General features: G+C 38.9%; 1 protein-coding gene across 7 annotated transcripts in view; it reads right to left on the bottom strand.

The window, feature by feature from the left end:
* BMPR1B (bone morphogenetic protein receptor type 1B) overlaps positions 1 to 19,918 on the bottom strand; it is a 416,974-nt gene that overhangs the window by 31,029 nt on the left and 366,027 nt on the right. For 4 of the 7 annotated variants that reach the window (XM_060654629.3, XM_060654630.3, XM_060654627.3 and 1 more), the window contains 3 exons: positions 16,372 to 16,531; positions 7,051 to 7,153; positions 6,173 to 6,275 (listed from right to left, as the gene is read on the bottom strand). In XM_060654629.3, the coding sequence (XP_060510612.2) occupies positions 6,173 to 6,275; positions 7,051 to 7,153; positions 16,372 to 16,514 (349 nt within the window). In that variant the 5' untranslated portion in view covers positions 16,515 to 16,531. The remainder of the gene's footprint in view (positions 1 to 6,172; positions 6,276 to 7,050; positions 7,154 to 16,371; positions 16,532 to 19,918) is intronic. The other 3 variants (XM_060654632.3, XM_060654633.2, XM_060654635.2) reach the window with 1 other exon arrangement.

The raw sequence follows: 19,918 nt of genomic DNA, 5'->3' as shown, positions 1-19,918 counted from the left end.
GAAACTCAGCCTCGCTGCCTTTTGCTTTCCATGCAAATGCAGAGTACACTCTGAACTTTAAGAACATTGTATTTATTGCCCATCTTATTAGATTTCTGATTTATGAGAGCAATGAGACTAGAAAGGATCTAAGGGATTTTTTCCTTAACCATCAAGTGCTTTCTTTCTAAGGCTAGCATTACTCCCATTTTCCTTTTCTTTGCCCCAATAACCCCATCCCCTGCAGCCTCCTTGTCTTCTGTCACGAACAGGTGATCCTTATCAATAAACCTTTTGTTTCTGTTGGTCATGCTGGTCATGTTTGAATCTGCCATTACCTGTGCTCAGAGCATTAACAATGTAAACATTCAAGTCACTGCCAGGGTCTTGGAAAGCGAACACTTCCAGATTCCTATCAGGAAAGGAACAGAGCACACAGTTCTCTCTAGGGCAGCAGAGTTTTACCTGTGCTGTCACTTCAACTGCTCAAGGAAGTAGAACGGAGAACCCTCCAGGGAAGTCTGGTTCACTCTTAGAAGCAAGTAAGAATCACCAGTGGTTTCTTAACAAAATAGCATTCTGTCACTGCTTGTTTTTTCTCTGATAAGTAAGCAGTTTGCAACTGTTTAAAACAGCAGGACCTTTTTTTTTTTTTTTTTTTTTAAGTCCAAAGGATGGTTCCTAATTGCAATAAGACATAGAAGAAAAAACCAGGTCGCTAGGAAAGATCTTGGAAATAAGACTGCCCAAAGATATCTCTGCCGGGGCTCTCAAAATTATAATCATGGATAAATTAAAGACAGCTTTCTATTCATAGAGCACAAAGCGCCTGAAAAGTATATTTTTTCAGAGGATTTTGGTCAACAAGGGATACTGCAAAAGTATCTTACTTACATCTCACATTGGGATTCTCTCTTATAGTAACATTTAGAAATAAATGGACTATAACGACAAAGATATAATTTACTAGTTATTTTCCTGAATAAAAATAGTTACGATTACACTTCTTGGTAGCACAACAGGTTAAGACAGATTTTTGTTAATGGTAATTTTATTATTTTTTTTTAATTTAAGTACAGTTGACATGCAATGTTCCAGTAGTTTCAGGTGTACAACATAGTGATGCAGCAGTTCTATATATTAAGCTATACTTACAAGGACAGGTGTATTACCATGCACACCATACATTATTACAGTATTATTGACTAAATTTCCCACGCTGTACTTTTCATGCCCCTGACTTATATATTTCATAGCTGGAAGTTTGTGCCTCTTAATCTTGGTCAGCTATTCTGCCCACCCTCCCAACTCCCTCCCCCTGTAGCAACCCCCAGTTTATTCTCTGTATTTTAGATTCTGAAGACATCATTTTTATATCCAGATTACTGTGTTCAATGAGAAAGAAAAGGACTAATTATTTCTAAATCCTTTCATCTGTCTCATATACAAAGCTACCTAGAAACAGTTAGGAGCTGAACACTTCGAGAGATGTTAGAGCTACTCCCTAGCAAGAAATTTAGCTCAGACTCATGCATTGGATCATACTGCCATGGGCATTATATATGTATTAGAAGGAAAATTCTGAAACTCATCTTTGCATTCTTGACACTATTATATATTCAATCTATCTGTGATGTGGAGAACAAAGGAGATGTTCCATTGGTTAAATATCTGTTACCTACAGACTTTGATTTGTAATTGGCAGTATCTAACCTATGCAATAGCTTTTTTTTTTTAAGTTTTTTTTTCAATGTTTATTTATTTTTGACAGAGAGAGAGAGGGAGACAGAGTGTAAGTAGAGGAGGACAGAGAGAGAGGAAGACACAGAATCTGAAGCAGGTTCCAGGTTCTGAGCTGTCAGCACAGAGCCTGATGCAGGACCCAGGAACCATGAGATCATGACTTAAGTTGAAGCTGACACTTAACAAACTGAGCCACCCAGGTGCCCCAGCAATAGCATTTTAAAACAAATCTGTAAACTTCTCAGAATATATATATATTTTTTTAATTTTTTTTTCAACGTTTTTTATTTCTTTTGGGACAGAGAGAGACAGAGCATGAATGGGGGAGGGTCAGAGAGAGAGGGAGACACAGAATCGGAAACAGGCTCCAGGCTCCAAGCCATCAGCCCAGAGCCTGACGCGGGGCTCGAACTCACGGACCGCGAGATCGTGACCTGGCTGAAGTCGGAGGCTTAACTGACTGCGCCACCCAGGCGCCCCTCAGAATATATTTTTTAACTAAGAAAAGAAATACGATACATTTTAACTCTGAAAATTGTGTAGTATAATTTGACTTAAACTACATTGAGATTACCATATGTCAAAACAGAATGTTATTTCTGAGACATTTTCTATGAAGTATACATGTAGTATATATGAGGAATTACTATATTTAGACACATGAACATATCTATTTCAAAAAATTATATAACTTTGATTTTATAGAAGCAAAATTAAAGGATCCCATTTAAAAAAGGAACAGCTTCTGCTCATTTCAACACCATTCACTTCTTTAAGTGCTCATTTAAAGGAATTAAAAAATAAGTAACTATAGTAAGTAATTTGGAGTAAGGGTAAAAAACCTCATCAATTTCTCCTGCCTTCACACAATTGCAAGAGAGCATTTTACTCCCAATATCTTGGTCAAACCATCTGATGCTGTGAGTCTGGACACACATCATTCCTCTCAGCATCCTGGTGCCCTGATCACCAATTCTGCAGACAGGGAGCCAGACAGCAGGGCACCACGACCTCTCCCTTTAAGCCTCTCCATCAAAACAGACATCTCTTCCTACCCTTAGCACCAGCTGCAGTGTTACTGGGCTTCCCAGATCATATTTTAGTGTTTATGATACAGGTGCTGCATTTGATCTAGTTACTTCCCATATTTCCTCCTTCCAGAGAAAGAATGTTATCCTGGGGTGTTCTGCTTTTCTGGGGCTGAAAGCGAATAAACAAAGCAAAAGGAAACCCAGCATTCATTAAAGAATTTAGCTGTATTCTGGCTGTCCTTCATCTTCCTTTTTGAAAGAGAAGATGACAAATAAAATTTCGAGGACATAAATAAACATTGATAAATATTATTGCATGGGATTGTGTATCTCTAATATCCTGCTGAATGTATCTAAGTTTAAAAAAAAAAAGAGCCTGAGAAACCTCTGGATAGGTAGGAAAGATTTTCTTGTTTGTTTTTAGTAAGGACAATTTATTTGTAGGTTTTTACCCCTATGCTCAGTACTTCTCTAATCTCTAATAACAGAACCTCGCCTAAGCTTGTTATTATGTAGCACCCAGTAATACAGGTCTTTTGCGATGAGGCTAATCATTTAACTTTTTTGGAAGAGCAGTTATATAAGAAGCAAGAACAACAACAACGAAAATGGTCAGCTCGATATTTTAGCCTTCTAGTCTTTTGATAACATAGCCTCTGCTTTCTAGCAATTTGACATAAAGATTTATAATAAATCTACTATATATGGATTCAGTAGTTATGTATATGTAAAGTACTTAGAAAAGAGCCAAAGTAAGTGTTCCATTCTCATTAGCAAATATCACAATCATGAGGATGATTCCCATGGCTCTTAGGCCAGAAAATCAGCCTGGGCTCTGAGCTTTCAAGGGTCCTACTCTGGCTCCCTCCAACCATGACCCTTCCCATTAAGCAATGAGTCTCCAGGACCCGGGGGATGTGTCCACTCAGAACCTGTCCCATCCCACTCTTCTTTTAAACCACTGGCCATGGCCAGTGTATGGTGGAGGTTAAAAAAAAAAAAAAAAAAAAAAAAAAAAAAAAAGGCAGCAGCTCTATGGCATAGCTATGTTACAAATGCTAGTGCTCTCAGACCACTACCTACAGTGACTTTTACTAGACCCCAGAATGACTGCACCAGAAGGGTAAGATGGAATCTGCCCAGAACTCACCTAGGTACTACCGGGGATCCTCAAATTTCAAGCAATAAACTCCACACAAGCCTATCACTTTACATAATTTTCAGTATTATGCACCAACCATTCCTGAATCCTCTTTCCCATTCTGCTCTAAAACAAGGATTTGTCTTCTCAATGCTGCTGCCTTTCTACTCAAAGCCGTTTCACTCAGTTCTCCAGAGATTTATTCCACTATTTTAAAAGTCTCAGCCTCCTCAGAGAAAATTCCCTCATCTGCCTAGTGCTAACTAGAATCTGGCTCCATCTACAGGACGATACATGCACTGCAGCCCTTTCAGCAATAGAAGGGTTGGAATTTTCCTAAACTTATTGCAAGTTCTAAGACACATTGCTTCCACTTGCATGTGAAAAGCCTTTCCTCCTTGGGGGAAGAGATTCTGAAATCTAGCACCACTGCCTTCATTTCCAGCCATTTCTCACCCTCCTCCCTCCCTTGTCCCCAGTACATAAGCCGCTATACCAGGGCTATTCAAAATGTTGTCTATAGACTGCCAACTTTCTGCAACTGGTTCACAAGGAAATAGCTACAAAAACCAGAAAGCAAACATTTAGAACTTGACCACAATTTGATATCAGCAGACTTCTCTTTGAAGGTGTTGTCAAAGGCATGCTGAGACACAAGCGGTGTTTTTTCTACCAAAAGTATTACCCAAACTTTAATGTGCATACAAATCATTTGAGGAATATTGTTTAAAAATACATTTTGTAGTCTGGGGTGGGGTCAGAGATTCCACACGCGTAATGAGTTCTGACGGACACTGATGAGCTGATCTACAGACCTATTTTCAATAACAAAGCTTTAGAAAACTTAATTATGAGATTTTCTCCAACCAACCACATTGTTTGCTATGCCTGCATTTTGCAAATGCTTCTCAAGCCTTACAAACAAAAACTCTGTGTTTACTACTGCCTCTATTTAGTCACTGCTCCTAACAGGCGGTGCAACCTTGGGAAAGTTAGGTGACCCCTCTGTGCTGCAATGTCCTTATCTTTACACAAGGAGTAAGTCTAAGTACCTCATAGGATTGTTGTGGGACTCAAATGGGTTAAATGATGTGATACTGAACATGCCTGGCTCATGTTAGCCATTATAATATTTTTAAAATTTTTATTCCTGTCTTATCCATCCAGTGATCTCCTATGCATCCTTACAGTCTTGTTCAAGTGTCACTTCTATGAAGGTCTTTTGACATCCTCCCACCCCACAGTAAACCACTCACTTGTTTGTGTCCTTAATACACTTTACAATCTGACTCCACTAAAACATTCCTGACTGAATACAATTTAATTATTTACATATTTCTCTCTCACAGGCCAGTGTGCACGTCTTGAGAGCAAGAATTTTCTTCATCCATTTCTGTATCCCTAACACCTAGCATGTTGACTGGCAATCTATATAAAAAATCTGTCTGTGAATGTTTTATGTGAATGATTATGAATAATCCTTTAAAGCTTTCTAGGCTTTAGCAGAAACAAGCGTTATAAAATGTTATCATCAAAGCCATGAAATGTCAGTATATTTTGTTAGGAAGATTTTCTCAAGAAGTAAAATCAATCATGAGAAATCATTTTAAACCACTGATATAAGACTTAGGCTTTAGGACACGGTGACAATTCCAATTATCTATTTTGTGGTGAGAGTAAAGAGGAGAAAGGAAACATGGGAGCAGTTTTTAACAAAAAGCCCTTCCAGCTGCAGTATTTGTCTTTTGCAACGAGCGACACTTAAATGTGGAAGTTTTGAAATTAAATTTTCTAGATATCTCCTCCATTCTATCAATATATTGATATACGATTTGGCTAAAAACTAGCTGCTCTAGTACAGATAAAAGGAAATTTTCCAGCAAATAATCCAATTCAATCTTTTATTTTTTTTAATGCATGTTAGCCTAATGGCAGTTTTCGAGTGAAATATAACTTCTGATTAACACTTCAAGGTAGGCATAGAACCCTGTCTCCCTCCTCTATGCTTCTAAAACACACTGCAAGCTCTGGAACCCCTAGATTTCACAGGGAAGTGGTGACAAGTGAAAGAAACGAGATTCTCAAGCATGAAGCCCCATACGACTACTTTTCCAAGAACTACTTGCCCATGTCTTTGAATTACGTCATCTTGCCTTGGTCCCCTGCCCCAGCAGTGGAAAATGATCAGGTACACTAATTTAGGAAAGGCAGAGTAATTCTCGTCTTTATTATCTTTGTGGCTAAAGCTCTTCCAGCCCCAAAGCTTTCTTCTCCTTACCTCTACTCTTCAGTGGAGGCAGCGTAGGGTGCAGGTCTTTGTTACACTCGTTCCGCTCTGTGCAGCACTCAATGGATCTTCTCTGATGAGGAATGGGGGTGTCCTAAAGTTGAGCCCAAACAGCTATGAGTGGGGTTCCCCTAAATTTCAAAGTCACATAATCTAAAATTTTTTTAGCTTATTTATTTATTTGGAGAGAAAGAGAGAGAGACAGACAGAGACAGACAGCTCGAGCAGGGGAGGGGCAGAGAGAGAGGAAGACAGAGAATACCAAGCAGGCTCCACACTGTCAGCACAGAGCCTGAAACAGGGCTCGAACCCACAAACTGTGAGATCGTGACCTGAGCCGAAATCAAGAGTCAGACGCTTAACCAACTGAGCCACCCAGGCACCCCCTCAAAGTCACATAATCTAAAACTTGAGACACTAACACCATTCAGGGAATTCACTTAAAATTCTGATAATTTTCCTGAAACATTCTGAAAATGTTTTTTTATATTAGAAAATTTCTCTCAAATTTCCATATATTATCTTACTGCGGCTTTTGCATTTCAACAAAACTACTACTGCATTTGTAATAACCAGGGTGCATAGTTATAAACTGAGGAAGATGGCTTGCATTAATGCAATTAACTAAACTGGAATCTGAGCAGGATGATCTAAAGAGTCATTAAGCAAGAAGCTAACAGCAAAAATAAAAATAATACTTGCTTCTGAAACGAAAGGAGGATTGGCCCAATGAGACAATTTTCAGATTATTTTCCAACTTACTAAAACCAGGGTGGGCAAGAAAAACAATTCTTTTATATAGCTTGAAACCTAACTGTTTGAAAGCTAGCAATGAAAGTTACAAGGCAGAAGCATGTGATCTTCCTTACCCGGCACTGAAAATCTGAGCCTTCTAGTCCTAGGCATCCAGAAGTGACCACAGGCATCCCAGAATCATCTTCTTCTATCATTGTGAAACAATATCCATCTGTGCTGAAGACCAAACAGGCAAAGTAAGTGTGTGTGTGTGTGTGTGTGTGTGTGTGTGTGTGTGTGTGTGTCTAGGGGAAAAGGAAAGGAACATGTTAATCATTTGTTTTACTACACACAAGGAGAAAGTCAATGATCATTACAAGTTACAACCTGTTAAGAAAATTCCAAAACTTTCTTTTATGAAACTGGATTTAATAATCATAAAACATTTGGTAATATCTTCTCTGTCTAGAAACTTGTGAGAAAGAAGGAAATAAACTTGCCATATAACATATACTATTAGTAACCATATACCCCAATTACTACACACTCATTTTGGTCCTCCATCGCCTGCACAAATCCAAAAACACAACTATTTTTCTCACCTTCTATATGAAGGAACTGAGGCTCAGAGAGCTTGAGCAATTTCTCAAAGGCCTTACAGACAGTGAGAGGCAAGGCAGAGGTTTGACCCCACGCAGGTGAACATTTATGTTGGTTCTATTTGCTCCAAATGAAACAAACTTGTCTCTCACTAAGGCACCAAAAGAAAGACAGGTAGAAGCTGGGATCAGCACAACATAACCAAGGTGATTGAGACTGTGCCACTGGGTCCCTCTGCTTTGGGACTGATCTGTCATGAGAAACATCAGGCTTTGTTGTAAGCAGGTGGGGCTTAGATCGGGGGTACGGTGAGGGTGGACAACAGAAAGAAGGGCTGTTAACAAGATCATGGAAACCAAAGAAACAAAAACTAAATTTCTGCATGGTTTTCTACATTAAAGGCAACATTCACTTATTCTACCTCATGCAATCCTCTCAACAACAATGGAAAATAATACTATTTCTATTTACAGATGAGAAATTAAAGGTAGAGAGTTTAATAAACTTGTACAAGGTTGCAGAACAAACAGTAACAGAATCAGGCCTTGCATCAAGGACCTCTTGGTAAATCCCCACACGTTTTCCACTATCCTCTCCTGGGACCAAATCTGAAAAACAAGAACTATTATATACAGAACTATTTACAAACAGACTTTACTGTCTTCACAAGTTAGGGTGACTCCTAATATATGTCATCAACCACTATTGCGTGTTTTAAGAAATGAAGTACTAAACTATAACTCCATCTTTTTCTCATACATATGCTTGCTCAGCGCCCAAGACAGATATGGCAGTGTAGTCCTGAAAGGTCACAGGAAGAATGTTCTGAGAACAGCATTAGCCATGATTTGTGGATTTGTCTATTCTATATTAGTGGTAGCAGCATTCTGCCGTACATTAGCCCTTCAGTTATCATCAACACCCTTAGAACTGTTTACTTGGTTTATAACCCTCGTGATCCAAAATACTTCAGTTTATAAGAACTAGAACAGCAAAGTTCAAATATACTAATGAATGGCTAGGAAGGGCCGATGGTAAATCTCTTTGTTTGACTAAGGTCAAATGCATGAAAATTATTGTGGAATACAGACTCTGCCTCTGAACAACCCTTGCTCTCAATTCTTTGGGGCTTTTTAGCCAATTTGCTGAAATTGCTATGAAAATCTAAAGCATGTAATCACTGAAGGCAATAAATAAAAGAGCTGTCCCTTAGAAATGTAAGCAATATGAGCAAACAATACCCAGATGATTTTTTTTATTCCTTTCCTTCCCATTTAGACCATATGTGTGACTTAGTTTTCTCATCACAAGTAAAATTCAGGAATTATCAGAAATAAAGTCATCTTAATTTTCTGACATTAGGAATTCACAGGGCTAGAAAGAGTGATACAATATGTTAAATCTAAACAAAAAAAAAAATTCTCCTTATTTATGACTTCCCCTTACTCAAAATCTGAATATATGGAAAGGCACTCATCAGAATCAAAAAAAAAAAAAAAAAAAAAAAAAGAATAAGAAATGCTGGTTAAGCTGTTAGCAAGTTATTCTTACAATGTCCTGGGAAATGTAAAGAAACATCAGGGAGAGTAAATTCAAGCTTTAAAAATATACTCCCTTGTCTGCAAGAGAGTAGAACTAAAAATATAAGCAGGGTGTGGAGAAGGAGAGAAACTCTGGAGAAAAGTCAGTGTCCCCTAAGTCATAAATTCAGACAGAAATCAAATATTTAGTTGGAGGACAAGCAAAAAGGTTAGAGAACCATTTCAAGTGCATATTATCTGCAACAAAGCAAAATTTATAAGCTTCTCATTGACATTACCAGCTAGTTAGGAACACTAACTGGAAATGAGCAGTACAATTACAGAAACTTCAGAATCACTTGAGAACTTTCAATTCTTGAGCAAACACAAACGTAAACAAAGCTATGTTCCAGAGTCAAAGCTGTTCAACTCCCTCTGCTGAGAGAGGGCTGCAGAATGTCACAAAAGGCAATTAAGTCCTCCCATGGGCTTACTTGAACATTCTGCTGCCTGGCTGCCATGTTTAGGCTTAGTTTTTAAAGGTTGCGTACTGATTATTATTATCTCATCATTCCCACAGTGTTTAAGAAGAAATGAAGACTCATGAAGAAAACAAAAGTAGGAATAATTTTAAACAAAACTGAAAGTACTGAGATGTATACAGGGATATAGGATGAATCATTTAGTTACAGTAATGATTATGAATTTAACAAAAAGGCTCCTGGGTGGCTCAGTCAGCTGAGCTTCCGACTTCGGCTCAGTTCATGATCGTGTGGTCCGTGGGTTCGAGCCTTACATTAGGCTCTGTGCTGACAGCTCAGAGCCTGGAGCCTACTTCAGATTCTGTGTCTCCCTGTTTCTCTGCCCCTCCCCCACTCACATTCTATCCCTCTCAAAAATAAATAAACATTAAAGAAAAGTTTTAAAAAAGACCATTGATGTAATATTTTAAAAATGCTGCCCCTGTGTTATAGGTAAAGACGAGCAATGAACAAAATAAAACAGCTGCGTACAAAGGCGATCAGTTGTCAATACTGACTGCTTCTCCATATTTATGCCATTTTTTTTAATTTGAGGGAGAGAGAGAGAGCACGAGTGGGAGAGACAGGCAGAGGGAGAGTGAAAGAGAGAGATTATGAGTGGAAGAGAGGGACAGGGGGAGGAAAGAAGGGAGGGAGGGAGGGAGAGAGAGAGAGAGAGAGAGAGAGAAAGAATCTTAAACAGGCTCCACACTCAGCATGGAGCTCAGTGTGGGACTCGATTCCATGACCCTGGGGATCATGACCTGAGCTGAAATCAAGAGTTGGGATGCTCAACTGACTGAGCCATGCAGGTGCCCCAATATTTATGCCAACTTTATGTCAGTATGGGAGAAATACTAGAATTCCTAAATTTCTTTTAAGTTTCAGTTAGAATTGATTAGAAAGACTGTTTGGTTTTAGTCCATTTTAAATCAGTCCTTGAGAACATTCCATCTTCTAAAATACCTATTTCACATTCATGAGAATAAAGAGAAGTTTTCAAAGTTTTCTGTCACAGATAAACTCAAAGATACATACAAATTTTAAAGCGGCTATTTAAATCATGCAAATTTTAGTTAATTAGAACAGCTGAAAGCTGCTTACAACTTTGTTAACAGTAGTTCACTTGACAAACATTTATTGAGCGTACGATGATCCAGGCAGAGTTAGATATCCAGAACTCAGGGTGAGGAAGATGTAGCCTTTGCTTTGAAGGAGCTCATAGTCTATGAATGCCACAATCCTAGGAGAAGCCAAGTGATTCAAATTCTAGCAGTAAAGACAGAAATCAAAAGCTAGAAGTGTTTCCTACTGAATTGGGGAAAAAAAGCAAAGAAGGATGTTGAACGGTGGTAATTATCAAAGTAATGGAATCCTAAAGTTTATATGTTTTTTCCTTACCACCTTAGACAGATGGATTCCCATAGTAGTAAGGGATAAAGGGTAAAATATATATGGCTACTACTGGTCCCCTGCTATGATTTTTCCTCCGAGATGTCACTGAACTGGAGGAAGGTGAAGTTACATTAATGATAAAGTTGCAATGTGAGAAATGACTTTTACTTTATCTTCAGAAATGGGTAACTATCGGGGCACCTGGGTGGCTCAGTCCGTTAGTGTTCGACTCAGTTTCAGCTCAGGTCATGATCTCACAGTTCTTGAGTTCAAGCCCCGCATCAAGCTCTGTGCTGACTGTGCATAGCCTGCTTGGGATTCTCTCTCTCCGTTTCTCTCTGCCCCTCCCCTGCTCGCTCGTATGTGCACTCTTTCTCCCTCCCTCTCAAAATAAATAAACTTAAAAAATTTTAAAAAACAAAAGGATGTGTAATCATCTTACATCCTTCTCTAGCAGCCATACCGAGTGATTTGGCATTTTGTTTATTTTCTTCTATGAGGTACAAGATCTTCTGAATTTGTCTCTATTTTTGTATGAATCAAGCATTTGTATATTCTCACCTGTGCAGATGCTCTTCGTCTCTCACTTAGATTTGTCTGATTGCCTTCCAGCAGGCCTGCCCATCCCCTCCCTCTGGACTCTAAACAGTTCTGTACAGCACTTCCTGATAAATCTTACATTTTCCTTCTCTGCTTTAAAATCATCAACAGTTCTCTATGTAGAAGTTTAAAGAGCTCCGAGCTATTCATTTTCCATTAACTCCAACAACAAATGGGCCCATTTAACAGTCTCATTTATGACTAAGAAGCACAAAAGCAGAGTTATTCCTTATAAAAATCTTCATAAGTGCATCTGAAATCATTGCCTTTTCCAACTAAATTATAAATTCTAAGGAAGAACGTATTCTCATAAGTGTGATGGTTTTAACTCACATCTACTGAAAATTTTTTTAAAGATCATAAAACTCAATATTCAGATGGTCTGAGCAATGGTGGAATAAACTGGATGCAATGGAAGATGTATAAACAAACGAGAACAACTTGCACTTTAAACACTCTGAGATCTTAGGTCAGGAGCGCCTGTCGGAAAACTCACACCATCACATTCAGCAAGAGGTCTGAAAGTCCTGGGTTGATGCAAACTTTATAAAAAGGCTCACAAGCCCCTAACCTTTCCCTTCTTCCCGTTGTGACTCTGCAAGGCACGGTTGGGGTCTTATCTAATTCCTCATTTAGGCAGCCTGGTGTCATTTGCACATCCTTTGTGCAAACATCCAATTACTTACTACACCTGTAAACCCTGAAAACTGTCCAGGCAGAATTCTCGGTCAAACCTAACAAGTAAGTATTTAACTATGGTGAAGTCTTTAAAATCATCTCTGAAAAAGAGTGAAAAATAACTTTTACAAATGGATACACTTGTGTGACCGCCTGGATGAACTTGAGAGAGGTGGTAAGTAGTAACAAAAATGACTATCAGAGGCAAAAAGACAGGTAAAACAAGAAAGGATGTGTAAAGCAGGATCAGATTATATAGAGAAAAAAACAGACAAACAAGGCTGCAAAATGATACAAAACTTTTGCAGGGTGAAAGTCATGTAAAGAAGACTTATTCCAGGAGACTTTGAAGCATTCAAGGCATACAGTGATTATCTAAGATCCCGGGAATAAATCTGGAAATGGAATGAGAAGGATTAACAATGTACCATAACAGCTGGAAAGATATTTAGAAGATAGGTATTATCTTGAGGGAGATAAAATAACAGCTTCCCTTCTTGAGTTATGGATATAAAAAAAGGTTCTAATACTTTATTTAGCTTATTTGCACAACATCCTCTAACATGTATGCTGTGAAGCAATGGAAAGGGCATGGATTTTGGAAGTAGACACACCCACACATGATGGGAATCAAGGCCAAGAATGACTCTGTGTTTGGCGGGTAACGTGATTGATGCTACTCACAGAGAGATTAAAAACCCTCTAAACTTAACACATATTTTCTGAATTATTATGTGGGATTTCAAAATCTCTTTTAAGTATGATATACTTCTGATCTGGGCCACTTTTTAGATTATTCTGTCCAGGAATATGGGAGTGGTAATGAGCAGGAGACCTCCCTAGGATACCCAAATTGGCTAAGAACTGCCTACAAGACCTCAGGCCACACAGTTTTGACAAGCCCTTATCTAAGCTCAAGAAAGCATATCCTTGTCTTTAGAACTCCTTTACCTAGGAGTGCAAGATTTAATGCAATATTACCCCAAGTATGTTCCCTTCCAGGTCAGCAAACTGCTTGCTACTGGTCTGTGAGGAGGTTAATACAGAAATGGAAACTTGCAGAGTAATACATTTAGCTCTCTTGAATCTAAATAACAGAAAAATAGGAAAAAATTGAGCATGCAAGGTGCAAATATTTTTATATTTATTTTTCTAGTAATTCATTTTTATTGTACTCTAGAGAAATACCAGTGCAACTTATGGGGTTGGGTGGGGAGCATCTTTCACCAGAGATAGTGTGAGAAGTACTGATTTGGAAGTCAAAGAGTAGATAGATAGTGGGAATGGAGGAATGGAGGCCCGAATTTATTCTAGGTCTTAGGACTCAGGAATAAAAGCAGCCCCTGTGATTCACATGATTGATCTCAGTTCACAGGAGACTCAACTGGAGTTAACATCCTGTTAGCAAAAAGGATGTGCATTTTGCCCAAGAGTGAATATTCGCTCCTCTGAGATCCAGTTCAGGGGTTGGCTGCTGGTCAAGAATTCAGGACTTTGGAATGAGTATTTCTAAACTGCAGTTATCAAGGTCAATAAATCTGACCTCCATGTTTTAGTTCTTACCCTCTTGACCTCTGACAGCTTCTAACATGGCTGACCTTACTTCCTCCCTCGGTAAACTTGGCTTCAATGACACCATACTCACTGTTTCATGTTCATTCTGGATCTTGTGGGGAGAGCCTCCTTGACCCAACCATTAAACATCTCAAGGCTCAGTCCTACTCTGTTCGATCGGATTGTTTTACTACCGTACTCATTTCTTCACGCTCCACTCTACCCATAGCTTCTCTCTGACATTGAGCTTGACTGTGTCACTTGATTTGGTAAATGGAATGTTAGAGGACAAGCAGAAGTTTTAAGAGGTTGCTCCCTCACAGTCAAGTGAAAAAGAATATGCTCTGGTTAGCTTCTGGTCCAAGAAGGATGAACAAACATGTAGAGCAGGCGGGAAGTGAAGCAGCAGCCCAATGCCAAGTCCACCCTAATCCAGCAGGTCCCAGCACAGCTGCAGCCCATTTGTAGACCCCGGAATGAAAAGACAAATGTCTTTAGTTGTAAGTTACTATGATTCTGAGCTCACTTATTTCACAGCAAAAACTGCCTCACATTCTACTCACTCACTCTAGACTCTCCCCAAACCCTATCTTCACTCCAAATCCATATCCCATGGCCTACTCTCTGATGTCTCCATTTTGTAGCTATCAAAAACCTTAAACTCAGCATGTCCAGATTAGAACTTGATTATTTCCCTCTGTCCTCTTTCATTAAAAGCCTACACCGTGTATATAAATGTACATCCAGACTGGTGAAGCCTCTCTGGGCCCCTTCCTAGATCCAATTCATCAACATAAAACTTTCCTTCTAAATATTTCCCCAATACATGTACCTCATTCTTGCACCAGCATCAACCTAGTCCAAGATCATTCTCTCTCACATGAACTGTCCTTCCTAAATCCACATCAATACCCACTGCCACACCTGCTTAAACAAATCCCCCTCAATGGCTTCCCAATGCTTCCAGGAATAAGACGAACATCCTTAATAGAGCCGACCAGGCCATGGGTAATCTCTCCCGGGTCCACACTCAACTACTGCCACACCTCCTTCTGCTCCCTGCACTTTAGGAAAACCAGTCTTCTTCGAACATGCCAAGTTGCTCCTTCCCACACAGAGAATCTGGAAGAAATCTTCCAAATGAACTTTCTTCCAAATCAACTTAGGACACTTCATTGATGTATAAGGAAAATAGGACAAAATATTTAAAGTTGGAATAACTGTGGAAAGCCTGCCCATATAATCACCAGAACTACATCTCCAATGACACACACAGATTTACTCTTAATTACTACAGACCCAGGCAAAATAGTAAAGTATCCCCCTAATATGTTTTCTCCTAATAATTTTCTTTTCTTCAGAAAACTCTGACATTTTCCTGATACTTTTTCCACTTACTACAAAGAGGTAGTGTTTCCCAGGAAATACTGTCTGAGCTCTGGAATCATTTTATCATGGCACAAGACTCGGTAATCCAAGTTTGTTCTATCGTGTAAGAGCCAAGTTAACAGACCTCCCTGGGTCCTGAATTCTTTATACCTAATGGTAAGAAATAAGCATCCCCTACCATGCTGAGTTGTTCTGATAATTAAAGGAGATATATATTTATGAGCATACCAAACTTTCCTCTCTGTCATTCTGTTAGTAGATACTTCTTGAGCTGCATATCTCAGGATACACTTTCTTCCTCAGGAAGAAAAAAAAAGCATCCAGCTCATCTTCATGTTCTTTCCTGGGTAATGAGGCCCCAAATGATTACTTAGGTATTCTGCCTGGACTTCAAACCTAGGAGTCCATTTTCCCATTTGGTCCATTACCCTTCTCAAGGGATATTCTGCTTCTCTGGCATTTTAACTCTTGAGATCAGTACTTGTCTGGTTACTCTGACACATCTTCCTAGGCATACTGGCCTCATTAGCTATGCCTCTCCACCCACTGTTGTCCTCACGAGGGGTGTAAATGCAGGCTATGGTGTTTGGAAAAATGGATGTGGCTGCATAAGGATGCGTAAGAAAGACAAAGCTAGAGTCCAGTTCCAAATAAGGTTTTGTTACAAACATGATTATCCACTAAGGAGTTTAGTTCTCCAATACTCTTACAATGTCTTTCCTGACATCTGGTAGACTCATGTAAGCTCTATCACTATACTGCTTCCCAGAGTCCGTGAATATTCCTAATGACGCAGGTGTTCTTTCCATAAGACCAACCACCACTGACATGATGAATGGTTAAAGAAAAATCATCAGACAGTTGACACCCTCTGCTATTGAATTTATTTGGGGGACAAGGTCTTTTGAAGGCAAACAATTGGCTTTTGCTGCTTGACACTTGTCCCAAGCCTGGGATCTATGCTCTATGTTTATGTGCATATGTGATGTTTGCAGCAAGGGAGAAGAATCCCAGAACACCATTTCGGGTCAAGATGCAATTTAATATTTTTTTCTAAACACAGGCACTGCCCTGTAAGTTAATGGAGTCAGGCACTATTCCTCAAAATGTGTTCTTGGAAAACACCAGCCTACAATTCTGTAGTTTAAAAAGTATGACTCTCCATTAAAACTACATTTAAATAATTTATATGACCAACCTGCAAATATTGTTGACTGAGTCTTCTGGACAATGGTGGTGACATTTGCAACGCAAGATCTTTGGACGAGGGGTGGGGGCTGTACTCTCACCGTCCTCTTTCTTGGTGCCCACATTTAACTTTCCTGAACTTCGCAAAAGCATGTTATCAAGTAAGTTTGCTGAAAAGAAGAAAGAATAAGAGTTTAAGTATCTGTGGGATAGACCAAAGTCTGCTATCCAAAGAACAATGAGATTAAACAAAATATTCACTATTTATGATACTTACAGATTTAAACATAAAACAGATGTTTTTTGGTTTTTTTTTTTAATTTTTTTTTTTAAGTTTATTTATTTTTGAGACAGAGAGAGACAGAGCATGAACGGGGGAGGGTCAGAGAGAGAGGGAGACACAGAATCAGAAGCAGGCTCCAGGCTCTGAGCCATCAGCCCAGAGCCCGACGTGGGGCTCGAACCCACGGACCACGAGATGGTGACCTGAGCCGAAGTCGGACGCTTAACCGACTGAGCCACCCAGGCGCCCCTAAAACAGATGTTTTAATGATTTCGACATTAGAAATCATATAATTATTACAATTATATATGTCTCATATAAAATACAGAAATTCTCATAACCCTTTCAAGATAGCATCCTACACATTAAATTAGAATAGTCGTCTTTGAGTGCAAAGAGCTCAATGAGACACTAGCATATATATTATCTCTACTCCGTATGGTAACAGTATGGGTAAATATTATCATTCCCATCTGCAGAGGAGAAAACTAAGACTTTACGTGATCTGAACACACCTAATAAATCATCAGGTAAGCATTTAAACCCAGATTGTCTGGTCCCTAAAACTGCCTTCCTACCCATCTCTTTACTTTAGGTATATCATGTATTTTTTAAAGAAATTATTAGAAATACTTAACATTCAAAATTGGGTAGGATGGTGAAAACTTAGTTATCTCTAATATATATCAAATGATACCTCTTCCCTATCAGCTTTTACATGGAAAGTGTCTTCCTATTAGAGTAGCGATGGTTGTACATCTTTGATGGAAGACATAATAGTAGACATGATCTCTAGAGACAGATTTTCTGAGGTCAAAATTAGGCTTTACTATTTACCAGTTGGTTGACCTTGGATAACTTTATAAATAATCTCCTTGTGCTCCACTTATCATTAAAGTGGAGGTTATTACAACCACCTACCTCACGTCAACAGCTTAGAGTGTATATGTCACGTAGTAACATATTACTGTTAGCTAATATTATTGGAAGGATCTATTTTTTTTTTACTTTTTAAATAGTAGGACGGTTCATTAATACAGGGTGACCTATGACTAAGATGGTTTTCATATTTTTCCTCTTTACCACCACTTTTGAAAAGTAATGAAGCTCCAAAAGGAGGCATGCATTAACTGATACCTATGATATTTCAGCCATTGTGGCAGGAGCTCTCATACATGCTACGTCACTGCATAAATGGTCAACCTGAGCAATGTTTGATTTAAAATCTCTCTCACCACAAATTGAGCTTGCTTATAATTAAAACAAATCAAATTAGAACAAATTATCTAAAAGATGCTGGGTTAAAACACTGAAATTCTAGGCCAAAGATGCAATATACTCAATAGCATACTATCGCTATTCTGTTTAGCAATAATACACATGCATACATATGCAAGTGTTAATTTCTTAAACCACAAACTAATGCCTCTAGCCACTGGTTCCATCAGAAAATGAGAGTTTTAAAAGAAGATGGGATAATTTTTGCATGGTAAGATAATTAGCTGAATGCTTAGTGAAAATTGAAGGGGAAAGCAATAAAGTATGTTAAATCAATTTACCAGCATTTCCTCCAATCATTAATTCTAAATTCATTAGATTCTTCAAATTTATATAAAATGTGCACCTAACTTTCTCCAACAGTTTCTTTTTTTTTTTTTTTTTTTTTTAATTTTTTTTTTCAACGTTTTTTATTTATTTTTGGGACAGAGAGAGACAGAGCATGAACGGGGGAGGGGCAGAGAGAGAGGGAGACACAGAATCGGAAACAGGCTCCAGGCTCCGAGCCATCAGCCCAGAGCCTGACGCAGGGCTCGAACTCACGGACCGCGAGATCGTGACCTGGCTGAAGTCGGACGCTTAACCGACTGCGCCACCCAGGCGCCCCTCCAACAGTTTCTTATATTTTAGCCTAGAGAAGACCCGTAGATGGCCATGTGTATATGAGGAGTTTGTTACATACCAAATCCTCATTCCATAGGTCTCAGGTGAGCCAAGGGAAGTGAATATTCAAGATCCCATGTGATTCTGAGACAGATCATGTGCAGACTCCACTCTGAGAAACCCGGGACTAGATTAAGCAAATAATATTTACTTAATCCAACCATATAATTTATCGCAAGAGATGTATACTTTCTCTATACAATAGGACGCTTATCTTTAAATACTAAAATCAAACATATTGTATGTTAGTATCTTATATTTAAAGTCCTTTGTTACAAGTTCGCCTGCATAAATGCCTCAGCACTGCTTGCAATCCAGGTGCACTGGGTGCAGATAAGCCTATATATCACCCTGCCACGCTGGCTTCCTTCTTTTTAAACCTGGCTCTCAATCTTCCTACTTTATGACCTGAGCAACCGCAAAGTAACTCAAAGTGATGAACATAAGATATTTAAAACTTATTACACCCTGCTGCCTTCATACCAGACCTCTTCTCCTTGAAGTTATAAAACAAAATAATTAAAATTAATTTATTACGGGGGCGCCTGGGTGGCGCAGTCGGTTAAGCGTCCGACTTCAGCCAGGTCACGATCTCACGGTCCGTGAGTTCGAGCCCCGCGTCAGGCTCTGGGCTGATGGCTCAGAGCCTGGAGCCTGTTTCTGATTCTGTGTCTCCCTCTCTCTCTGTCCCTCCCCCGTTCATGCTCTGTCTCTCTCTGTCCCAAAAATAAATAAACGTTGAAAAAAAAAATTAATTTATTATGCATATGTCTAATTAGCAAGCATGTATCAGGTGCCTTTCCTGATCCAGGCACAGACTGAGAATACAGGGTGAACTAAACATAGGCAGGATTTCCCATTTGGTGGCAAAAGTGGCTAAAGGGAATCTTTACACTGAATGGTCTTCATTAGAAAAGGAGACATCTTCATACTACTGGCAATAAGATGTCATTTAGTAAGAAACATTTCAAGAAAGGATTCAGAATTTCCTCACATTTTAAATTTATTTAAAGACATATGAATTTTAGCTAGAAGGAGGTTCTTTGCAATATTGCTTATAACAGCCCATATTTACAACAGGGGACAAGATAGATCTCTAAAAAGAGAGTCACTAAAATGTTGATGTGGAGTATATTTATCGGCAAGAAAAATATTAAAATGTTATCTTTTGTTGGAAAGGGCAGATTACACAGAGTATTTTACTTAAAAAAAATTGAACATTTATTTATATTTGAGACAGAGAGAGACAGAGAATGCACGGGGGTTGGGTCAGAGAGAGAGGGAGACACAGAATCTGAAACAGGCTCCAGGCTCTGAGCTGTCAGCACAGACC

This window comes from Panthera onca, chromosome B1 (assembly GCF_046562875.1).
Source record: "Panthera onca isolate mPanOnc1 chromosome B1, mPanOnc1 haplotype 2, whole genome shotgun sequence".
NCBI classification, from domain to species: domain Eukaryota; kingdom Metazoa; phylum Chordata; class Mammalia; order Carnivora; family Felidae; genus Panthera; species Panthera onca.
Note: the sequence above shows the minus strand (reverse complement) of the source record. Positions and strands in the feature narration are given on the sequence as shown.